The 12,068-nt window shown below is 37.7% G+C and overlaps 1 protein-coding gene across 2 annotated transcripts in view; it reads right to left on the bottom strand.

Annotated features, from left to right (window-relative positions):
- The window catches only part of LOC144229222 (uncharacterized), a 93,022-nt gene that overhangs the window by 73,895 nt on the left and 7,059 nt on the right, over positions 1-12,068 (bottom strand). The window contains exon 2 of one of the 2 annotated variants that reach the window (XR_013334403.1): positions 8,285-8,397. Coding sequence is in view for 1 of the 2 variants with exons in the window: in XM_077761214.1 (XP_077617340.1) it covers positions 8,301-8,397 (97 nt within the window). In the remaining variant the exon portion in view is untranslated. The remainder of the gene's footprint in view (positions 1-8,284; positions 8,398-12,068) is intronic. The other variant, XM_077761214.1, reaches the window with a different exon arrangement.

Here is a 12,068-nt window from a genome sequence, read left to right as displayed (position 1 = left end):
TGCTAATGTGCCAATATCTGTTCTGCAGACTTTATGTAAATGTAAATAGGGCCTCCTCTCTGGTCTGACTGCAAGAATTCTCCTTCTCCCCAGTCCAGGATCAGGATGGGCTCTTCCCATGGACTGTGGTTGCTGGGCCCATGCTGTCTGTCTCCTTCTCTTCTTGTTCTCTCTCCATCCCAACTGCTGCTCTGTAAAAGCCCAGACCAGCTGTGTCTGGAGGCTTGGAATGATGAGACAGGAGCCCACAAAGCATTCGAACAGTTGGGCAAAATACCCTTAAATTTGCCAGAGCCCAAGGGGTCTGATCCTGCCTCCCGTGTTCTTTGCAAGAGGGAGAAGCAAAGCCCCAGACAATGACTTGTTATGAGATGGAATTTGCAATAAATGTGCATAAGCCAGCAATTCTACCAATGATGCTTCTGGCTTCTAGGACTATTAGCACATTACGATTCACTTGTATAATTTCTATGAGACCTGGAGACATCCAACAAAGGAAAATATAGAAAGCATGCCTCTGTTTTTATGGGACTTGCTTCATGGAGAAGAGATCTTCTAATTTCACTGACAATTACCAAGAGCTATCAATGTATTACAGATACCATTGCTCCTGAGCTCAGTTAATATCTCTTGGCCTCTTTCCTATGTATGAATGGTATTTTCCCTTCAGAAAGGGAAATTATAATTCAATTATAACCCTTTCCCCGGTAGTTGTAAAGTGTTTCCTTCAGTTTCTGTCAACCATATTTCAAGAGAGCACTACTCGTATTTTGCCAGCCTGTCTGAAAGATATAAGGGCAGTAGACAGATCACTCAGATAATACATAACAAATTTCAGAAAAGCTATATAATGGCTGCAAATGATTCTACACCTACTTTCCTCAAATATATGAATACCTTCTAGGAGACAGAAATGTCATTCAAAGGAAGCCAAGACAAAGTAATGCATCTTGGGTATATACTACATTCGTGAAATAAAATACTGAATTCTGATGCTACTATAAATAAAATCTTGGTTAAGATGGAAGAATCTTTTACTGAAGAGATAATCTTATCTCTGGGAGACGTGCTTTCAGTTATAATATTATTTGGTTGCATGATATTTTATAGAGGAGAGTATTTTACATTTTTAAAGATTAATGTCATTGGATCTTCATGGCATTCAAGAAGAGGAACAGGTTTTATAGATTTACTCAGTAATAAGTGAATGGAAAGGGTATTACTTAGACTCCCAAATCTGACACACTAAATCTCCTAGTAGACCACATCAAACAGAGGGAAAAGTTACAGATCTATCTTTTTAATTTATGCTTCATACCACATTGGGCACCATTTCCTACTACTATGGTATTAACATATTTCATGTGATGAATTAATTAGTGACATTCTGATGTGTCAGGCAGCCAGCTGTACCCAGCAGGTTCCCATAGCCTAGCAGATGGTCCACCATTGAAACTCACTGCAACACCTGTTCCTTAGGGGACTTCTAACCCAGGCCTTCTCCCTCAACTCAGAGAATTTTTTTTTGAAATTTGTGTGGAAGTCATTCTAATAACTTTTATTACACATACACACAAATTAATATTTCATGTATCTTTTGAGAGTTGGGGAGATAGAGATGGGAAGAGAATGTTTTTGAGCCCCCGAAAGAGTGAGAAAGTATGTGTTGTGGCTTGTAAGCAGATGAAATCGAGGGCAGGTTCCCTGCAGCTGCCCTCTGCTCATTGCACCATCTGCTTTACAGCTGGGACAATACCAGGGTCTGTGTTAGGCAATTAACTTACCCCTGTAGAGGGCCACCTTTAACCTAAAAAGCAACCAAATAGCCCCAGATGGTGGGTTAGTGCTAATCCATATTCCTATTTAAGATAGCTTGAGCAGCAAAATTGAGAAAGAAGTATTTGATCAAAAAAAAAAAAAAAACTTTTAAGGGATTTGTCATTAAAAAAATTTCTTATCTTAGAATTTAATTTTTTAATCTACAATTACTTGAAGATACAGGTTTACATATTTAGATAAATTAGCCCCAGTGGCATAAATAAAAGAACCTATTATAGATCCCTGAACTATTTGGATCACCAAAACACAGGAAAGATCACTGGGGATTGTGGCAAAAGTCATGCATAAAAATCCCTTGGATAGTTCTCTCTAAATTTTAGAATTCTATAAATGATTCTGTTTACTAAAAGTATAATTACAGGTAGATATACTATGACAAATCAGTATTTTTATATGCTCAACTGCAATTCAAAATTCAGGTGTTACTATTAATTTGAATTAGGACAAAATGGTAACCTATAATTTAAAGTAGAACGCAGCCAAGACATGGTAAAAGCTAAATCTCAAAGTTCTTCATTAAAAGGCAAATTAATGAAAACTGAATTAGGCCATGGGGCAGAGGGAATTCTAACTGTAAAATGAGCCAAAGAAGGTCATTAGATTAACAAACAGGGTGAGAATTTTGAGAATTACCTGATTCTCAAAACCACAGCCAGCTTGACAACAATCACTAAATCAAAAAAGCTCTTGACTAGGTATATACAATAGAGGATGAAGGGCTTCCAGTTAGGGACAAATGAAAATCTTAGTAAGTCATTCTATTTGCAATCTTCCCAGAACAGTCTACTGCTGTTTACAGCTCTTGAGGTCATTTAAACAAACCTACTCTATAGGACACTTTATAAAACCTTTCTAGTGAATCTTGGGAGGAGTCTGGGGAGGGCAATGGTGTTGAAATGCAGCAGTTCTCACCACAGCTCTGACTTTCCAGAACTATGGGATGGAAGAGAGCCAGGGAACAGAAGGTCGCTGCAAGCGTATGTCTTGCATGGCTTTTCAGCAATACTCTCCCAGCCAGCCCCCAGGTGGATCTGCAGAGCTGAGATTATCTAAGAGCTGCTGCTTGGCAGGCTAACTGCTTGCTGCTGAAGATCCAGTGCTAAATCAGATATCTGTAGTCTCTGATCTAGTATGGTTGGGGTTAAAGTCCAATCAGCAGAGATTAAGAGCAAAGAAACAGAACCAGAATGACTGCCAGTCATTGTCCTATCTCCCCATACCCTGTGCCTCGAGTTTGGGAGTAAGGGGAAGAGAAAAGAAGTAGAATTGAAGGAGAAAGGGAAGAAAGAATGTAGATGCAAAAAATAACATAACTCAGAATAATGGCTAACACGTTTTGAAAACGTACAGTGCCCACCATGCTTTTTTGTTTTTATCCATACACACACACATCTAATACATTTATACTTTACTGTATAATATACTACATATTTAATAACATATATTTAACATATGATTTTTAGGGTGCCAAACCCTAAAACCACCTTGAAGAGTGATGTCCTGGTGTACTGATAAATATTTAACCACCAACCCTCTTTAAAAAGCCTGATTTGTAGCATTTGTCAATTTCCATGTATAAATATTTCCCACCAAGGCCAATGTCAAGCTACAAATATGAAGTCACTGAATATGGGAGTTGGGTAGAAATTTGCAGCAGCCATCATTATGTGCTTTTGGGTCATACAGATACTATAGATACAAGTAACTTCGAAAACATAGATAATGGTAAAATATAGTAAAATAATTAGGAAGTGATGAGTTTTGAGTATTGCCTTTGATTTAATATGACTCACTTATTAAATTGTATAATTTAACTTTTAACAGGGACTGTGTTTAACAGTGACATGCAAAATTCCCTCAAATTTAACAATTGGCTTTTGCAAACAGACATAGGCCCTCACAGCACTGTTTATGAAGTAGGTACTATTATTATCCCCATTTTACATGAAGAGGAAACTGAGGAAGAGAGAAGTTTAGTAAAGTTCAGTGATTTGCCTACAGTTCCATGATTGGTGAATGGCTGAGCTGGGATAGCAAATTCAGGCTCCAAAGTTTTTCTGCTTCTCTGGTGGGGAAGTATAAACTTACAACAGTTCCCAGAGACCCCAAATTCACCTCTATTTCCATTCTAATTACTGGTTGTGGCAAAAACTATTTTGTAGATCTTTAGTGGGGAGGATAATGTCAGGGAGGAGTGGATGACTCTCCAGCCTAGATGGGTAGAAGACTGTTTAGAAGGATACCCCAAGAAGCTAAAAAAGATTGTTGTTTCTTTCTTCTACATCCCAGCGGGAGCTGCATCTGAACTCAAGCCAATACGCAGAGTCTTGTGGAATATTCTTTGCGAAGAATAGCAACGTGAAGTTACTTTTCTTAAATTTATATAAGTCATTTCTGGCTAAGATGAATGAATTTATAGAATCATAATGGTCATTTAGGCTAAATCCATATTTTCTCCAGAATCCTCAGAGATATTTGTGAGTGGGTCATAATTATAAATGAGAAAGACACAATAGTTAGGGAAAGAAACTGTTACCATTTAAGCAAAGAGTTTGTTATGAGAATTAGATACTGTAGGTCATGACCATTAGTAACACTACACTGACAACAGCCAATTACTTTCTGGCATGTCTTTTAGTAGTTCTTATTTTATGTATATGTTTTGAAAGGATAATAATCATTATTCTGAGATTTAAAACAGAATAATATATGTCCTATAGAATATTAGGTAATTTAGAATAGAATATTAACATCAATCTTGATATTATGTGTAAGATTTTTCATTCCAATTGCACATTTTAATGATCTGCAACTGATAAAAGCAATTGATACCATTAAATTACTTTTTTTGTTATGACATTTTGTGATGAACTAATTCATAACTTTAGACTCATAAAATGAATATTTCAGTGAATTAATTTTGTACTTATAACCTATGATCCTGGGCTGCATATTTATGAAACTCAGGCAAGTAAAAAAAGTCCATATTCATTTTTGACAAAAATGTAAATCATTTAAAAAGTTATTTGAAGCAAATAAAGTATAAAAACATTCATTGCTTGGAGGCTAATTCATTTGGGTTATGAATTTATACATTTATGTGCCTCCTGTGGTCACCGTGGCAACAACAAAACAAGTTAACAGAAGAGGTTTCTCTTAATCCCCATAAAAGAGGTTAAAGCCCTCTTATGACATATTCAAATGTAAGCCATCAAATCAAATTTACATTCAGTCAGCTTCAAAAATTAAAAAGGTGATCAATACATGTGGATGTAATTTTCAATAACCAACAACCCAATTACCAAATCCAGCACTAGGCACAAGTGGCCTTCACAGCATAAAACTAAACACAACCTTTTAATCTATCGCAAACATCACTAACCTATGCATTAATACATTTGCTTAATGAACCCATAACCCAGCTAATTTTCTTGTCCAGTTTTCCAGTTTTCATTCTACTAATGAATATTGGCCACATTGATCATTAGTTCTCTGGCTTTCAGAGGTGGAGACCAGGTCACATTAGAGGCACTGGAAAATGGATTCAGAGGAATCCATTTCAAATGGAAAAATGGCAATAGAGCTCTCATTATAGTGTTGGGCACTGCCCAACAAACGCAGGGGAATTTGGCCCCTGCTTCAGTAACTGAGCTTCATTTTCCCTCTTTCATGCCTGTACCCAACTGCTATCTGCTCTAAAACCTCCTGGAGGTTTAACATTTGAGGCCTCTCAATGACAAATTTCACTACACAGTAGTCTACTCTAAAGGTTCAAAGATTAGGCAGAGGATGTGGCTTGACAATCCTGCAGTCCCAAGCTCCAAATGCTTCTGTAAAGGTAAACATGAGAGTTGCTGAACGCAACTTCTTTCACAGGACTCCTATTGTGGACTAGGCAAGAATGGCCATGTGTACCTTTATTCCTGTCACATGTCTAAACAACATCTCTCAGCCTCCCTTGCCCATGACTGAGTTATGGCCAATGGAACAAGGGAAAAACCATGTTGGCCATTTCCAGACCTGTCATACAACCTTCTATGTAATTCTCCATATCTTCTTGGTACTATTTGCCAGCTGGATGCAGACATCTCGGCAGAGAAGTCTGAGATCCCAGCAGATGCTGGGGCCAAACATGGGAAGGAGACAGTTTCCCTGACTGGATACATTGAAGGTTGTCCTCCAACCTGTAACATCCTCATTAGACTTTACATGGGAACGAAAAATAAACTTCAATTGTGTTAAGGAACGGACATTTTGAGATTTGACTGTCAGAGAAGCTAGCTTTACTTGCTCTAGTGTATTGGGTAAGGGGAAGCAGTCTTCCACAATACGAAATTTTTTATCTTGATACCTATACCAAGGCTGCCCCCTGTTTGTTAAAATTACACTACTCTTTTCAGTGGAGAGATGAGTCCTGATGCTTATTGGATAACTAAAAACATAGCTGTGTTTAGTAGGAAAACAAAAGGCATTACAGAGGTCCAGAGAAAGGGTGAAAGGTGTGAATATATAAAATATCTGACTTTTAGTGATTTGTTGCATAACCATACATATACAAATCATGCAAAACATAAAAATACAGGCGGTAATCTCTTTCTAAACAATTAATGGATAGAGTAGAATGTTACCTAACAGCTAGAGGAAATAACTAGGCTAAAATAATATTATTCAGGGTAATTACATTCTAAATGCATGGTATTTTAAATGGCAAAATCAGAAGAGAGATCTCTTTTAACATAAGAAGCCTCTTAAAATTGCTATAGGAAAATACGGTCTCTTTAAAGAAAAAAAGAACAGGAAAAAAGGAGCTGGTAAACTGCTTATGAAAAATCAATCAATTAAGCGACAGTAAATGCCTTTCAAGTGCTAATCTCTAACATGCTTCTGTTTATTTCTTTAGCTTAAGGAAATAGTAATATTAAAAAGCTGTCAGTAAAATTTATAATCAGTGTGATAGCAACTTTTCCTCCCAAATTCCTAAGATACTGGATTCTTAAAATTTTATCTATTTTGTTTTGTTTTTAAAAAAGATCTTCATTATATACATTCACAACTTTTTGGCACATTTAAAATGTATAGCCATATTAGACATTGAAGTTTGACCAACATAAAGCTTGAATATTTTAAAGGAAATCAAAAAAGGAGTATTATTTTTGAATTTTCATTTTGCCTACTATAATTTGAAGATCTTCATAATGAAATATAAAAAGCACTAAAATCTAGTTTAAATAATAATATAAATATGTATCATATTTACCACCCAACAAACCACCAACATCCAATGAACTGCTAATTACCATTCTAATCTGTCTGCTTCTCACCCTTCTCTGTTTCAAAGGATACGCTGATGTTTCTGAAAGCATCTTCTAAACTGTAAAGCATTGTATGAATGTAGGGTAAAATATCATCACTCAGTCAAGATGACTTGAGGATAATGTCAAAACTTAACAAGTAGTGAAAACAGATGAGATTTAAGCTTCTTTCTTTAGGCCTGTACTCCTACTTTTACATCCAGGAACATGAAGATCTGGGGATGCTCTTTCTTTTATTCAAAGAACATCTGTGAAGGTATTGGATATCACCTTTACTCCTCTCCCTCCCCTGATCTTTTCTTTTTCCAAAGAAAAAAAACATATAAAGGAAACACAAGTATAAAGACACTAAATAAAACTTCACCAATCAGGAAGACCATCATAGCCCTATGAAATGTCTGCATGATCACTGCCCCATCAGATTTATATAATAGTCACATAGCCACAAAGCTTAACATTAACCAATACTGTGTCTATAGTCTCTCCCTTTTCCATATATCTTTAAGGCTGTTATTAAGTGTTATTTAGGAAATAAAGAAAATGCTTCTTTGATCTCTTATGTCAGCTAGAGGCTTTGGAATGTGGTGTAGGTTTCTGAAGATGAACACATTGGATTGCAAAACCTATTAATGACTGTGTCATTTGATTTCACTTCATCTTCTACATGTGGTCACTGACACCATTACAATAGTGTTGTCAATTACATTATTGCATGGACCTTAAGAGTTTTTGGTTAAAGAAAGATCTATAAAACACTGGAAAAATTGGTTTTCATTCATAAATTGCCTTTTCCTGCCATACAGGTATAATGGAAAGGAGGTTCTGAGGGAATACATTAAATATGAGGGATAGGAATTGGGTTCAAATGGTCACTAAATGGGAAAAAGAGATAAGAGGGTTGGCCTACCCACTTGTAAAGTCCTTAACAAACTTGTTATTTTGTGAGGTCTTTAAGGATTAAGCTCACAGATATTAACATGACATCTAAAAATATTAGAAAATATCTGAAGTCAACACATGTCTAAAACTAATTATATCATAGAGTATTAATCCCTCCCCAAAAATTCAAATATTCTCCGAGTTCTGAGAATCTGTGAAGTTGTTAATCCCCCAGTCTCTGAAATCCGACAAACCTGGTTTGAATCTGACCTCTGCTATCCATCACTGTCTCAGCACGTTGTCTCTTCTCGAAAGACCCAGCTTCTTCTGCAAAAAGCAGCTTAACAGTGTTTGCTTCCTCCAGCTTCTGTGAGGATCAACCACATTATGTGTGGACATTTGTTAGTCTGGTGCCTGGTATGCAGTAAACATTCAATCAATCTTTGTGGTTTTGATATCATTGTTATTGTTATTAAAAATAGAGCCAATAAGCTGACGTTGCTAATTGCAGGGCCATGGGGTACTAGTTGAATGTGTTAACCTATTAGGTCTACAATGTGATGCCTTTTTTGTTTCCAAAACCTGCTTCCCACTGAATTTTTTAAAAATGTTTTTTCATTGTAATGAAAAACAGCATCCTCTGCCACCTAGTGGCACCTTATGACCAGTCAAGAAAAACATAAAAGACTCCTAAAAACAAAACAAAACAAAACAAAACAAAAACCCAAGCAACCCCCCCACCATATTTAATTTAAACAAAGGAATGATGATGTAGATTTTCAAAATAAGCAATGCACGGTAGGAAAAAACTGCTCAAATTTAAAATACTGAAATATTCTTTTTTTCTCCATAATATTGTATTGGTCAAAGCGCATTTGAATATTTAGTTGCTGACAGATTTCTGCAGAGTGACTAGTAGCCCTGATGGCTTTTATGCCACATTTAAGTTCTGTGTTTTTTTCATGGCACAGGTGGTACATAAACATAAGGATTTTGTCTTCCATGCTTTTAAACATGGGGTAAGAAAATGTTTATTTTATTACTATTCTTTTAACCAAATATATATAATTTATGTAAAAATTATAGTTCACTGGGCAAAAGAGGCAAGAAGGATCATCTCGACAGAGGGGACACTGGATGCAAAGGTGATGTATGAATAAGAGCAGGTTTCGGAAATGCAAGTCTTTTGAGTTACAAGGTTCAAGGTTCAAGGTGTAGGTAAAAAGGTGGGCGGGGCCCGATTTCTAAAAGCCTGGAATGTGGTATATCTTGACTTTAACCTGTGGGATATCATAGAACTTGACAACAGAAATTAGATAAATATTGATAAGTACAAAAGTTAACCACTTTTAAGGAAGTTAATCACTTCCTCTGTGCCAGACCCCTTTTGTTTTAAAATTATCTTAATCTGTATAATAGCCCTTGAAACTTTCCCCTGCTCATTTTACCTACTGGAAAATTGGAGGCTCATGGAAGTTAAGTAACTTAGTTGAAGTCATACAGCCAATACGTGAAGGAGGCTGAATTCAAAGATGATCTATCTCTAGAGGGCTCTATTCCAGTAAGACAGAAAGTCTATTGCATGCTTCCTGATATGGTCACATTTGTTTTAGGGCAATACAAAATAGCATTCTCTTATTTTGATTGACCTTTTGAGAATTAGGGAACATACTTTGGGGTTGGGGGTGTCTCTTTAAATGTTTTGTCTGCCACTGTGCACAGAAGTGTTCAGATGCTTCCTGAATGACTCAATGCTGAGTCCAGCAAGGCGGGGTGGAAGGCTTGGATGTGAAGCATTCTTAGATGGAACTGCATTTTCATTAACACAAGAGGAGGCATTCTGAACAACCTTCCAAGATTTTCTGGGCTCCCCTGTATTAACAGATAACGTGTATTGAGTATGGATTACATATATTAACTTACATAAGCCTCACAATAACCTAAGACTGAGGTAAGAGAGACTGCATTGTTTGCCTAAGGTCTCAAGTTATTAATTGGGAGATGTAGGATTCAAGGCCAGGACATCTGACTTTAGAACTGTCACTCTTTTTTTTTTTTTTTAATTTTTTAATGTTTATTTTTGAGATAGAGAGAGAGAGAGAGACAGAGTACGAGCAGGGGCGGGCCAGAGAGAGAGGGAGTCACAGATTCCAAAGCAGGCTCCAGGCTCTGAGCTGTCAGCACAGGGTCCAATGCGGGGCTGGAACTCACGAATGGTGAGATCATGACCTGAGCCTAAGTCGGACACTTAACCGACTAAGCCACCCAAGCGCCCCTAGAACCCTCACTCTTAAGTGCTTTGCTCTGCAGTTCCCATTGTGCTACACTGCCTCTCAGTGGAGATTCCTGTACTCGGTATAATTTAGCAGGGTACTCATCTCCTAGGATGACAGTGGAGATGCGTGCAGCCTGTGTGCCGCACAGAGGGAACAGAGTTGTCCACTGCCTGCCACTGTGATCTAGGGCCTCCAGCCAAGGGCTGAATGGGGCTCAAATTCAGCCTCTGTTTCCTTGGCAAAGCCAAGTGCCCTGGCCATCGTCCACACCAAATCAGGTCCCCTGTAGGGCTTCCTCTGCCAGGACAAAAGGTTGCCTTTTCTTAACATGAAGGCACAATCTAGGCAAGCAGCCCTACAAGTGGATCTGATTTACTAGGGACAGTGAGGGTGTGGAAGAAATTACTAAGCTTCTAGGGCAACTCCAAAGTTCAAGTGTCATAAAACATAAGCTTCTGTGTCAGTTTGGGCAAGAAAGAGCCAGGTCACTACCCGGTCACTAAAGACTCTTTTAAGAGTCAAATCTTAAATGAACTTAAAACGACCTGTTCATAATTGACTCATTTATCCTAAGGAAAGCCTGTGTATTTTGGGGGGAAAGACCAATTGTTAGGCAGGGCCATCTGAAAAAAAGTCATGTGTAAGAGACAAATCCTCCCCTTGCACTTCCCAGTTTTATTACTTGTCAAATCATTTCAACTACAGCTACACAATTACAGCTTGGTTTTCAAAGTATTATACCATATTCTCTATAAATAACAAAGGAATCTGAAAACTGAAGTACCATATACATGTGAGAAATTAGGATGGTCAGGGGATAGTGGGAGAGATGTTGATGATGATGAAGTTGAAGTCAGCTAGGACTTATTGAACTCTCATGATGCTGGGGGTCAAGCAAGGCACTGAGTAATTCATACGCATTAGTTATTTTTTATTTTATTTTATTTAAAAAAATTTTTTTAATGCTTTTATTTATTTCTAGGAGAGAGAGAGAGACAGCGTGAGCAGGGGAGGGTCAGAGAGAGAGTCACAGACTGAGACAGGCTCTAGGCTCTGAGCTGGCAGTCAGCACAGAGCCCGACGCGGGGCTCGAACCCACGAACCGCGAGATCATGACCTAAGCGAAAGTCGGACGCTTAACCGCCTAAGCCACCCAGGTGCCCCTAGTTATTTTTTAAACAAATATTTTTGGAATGCCTACTGTAGGCATACCTCTAAGCACTAAGGATAATGTGGTGACTGAGACACAGTCCTCATAGAAGTGACATACTAATGAAGGAGAGTCATGATAATCAAAACAGGAAAACAAATATATAATATCAAGTAGTGGTAAATGCTATAAATAGAAAAGTAAAGAAGGATTAAGAGATAAAAGGAATGGTCAGGGAAGGTCTCTGAGGAAGTGACAATTAGGTAGAGACCTGAATGAAGTGGGCAAATGATCCATGAAAACATTAGGAAAAAGTGTTCCAAGGAGAGGAAAACAAGTGTAAAGGCCCTGAGGTAGGAGAGAGCTTAGCATGTTTGAAGACTAAGGAGACCACTGGATAGAGTGGAGTGAGGGAAGGTGATAGTGAGAAGAAACAAGATCAGGTGGTGGTGGTGGTAGGAGTAGTCATAGCGATAGTGGTAGTAGCTAAGTCAGTTGTGCGTAGGTCAGGTTCTGGTAAGTCTGAAGATTTTGAGTTGGGAAATGACGTGATCTGACAGAAAGGATTATTCTGTGTGCATCAATTCATTTAATGCTTATAGTAAACCTATG

Source organism: Crocuta crocuta, unplaced genomic scaffold, assembly GCF_008692635.1.
Source record: "Crocuta crocuta isolate KB4526 unplaced genomic scaffold, BGI_CrCroc_1.0 scaffold163, whole genome shotgun sequence".
NCBI classification, from domain to species: Eukaryota; Metazoa; Chordata; class Mammalia; order Carnivora; family Hyaenidae; genus Crocuta; species Crocuta crocuta.
The sequence above is the reverse complement of the archived record's forward strand: the minus strand, read 5'-3'. Positions and strand labels throughout refer to the sequence as shown.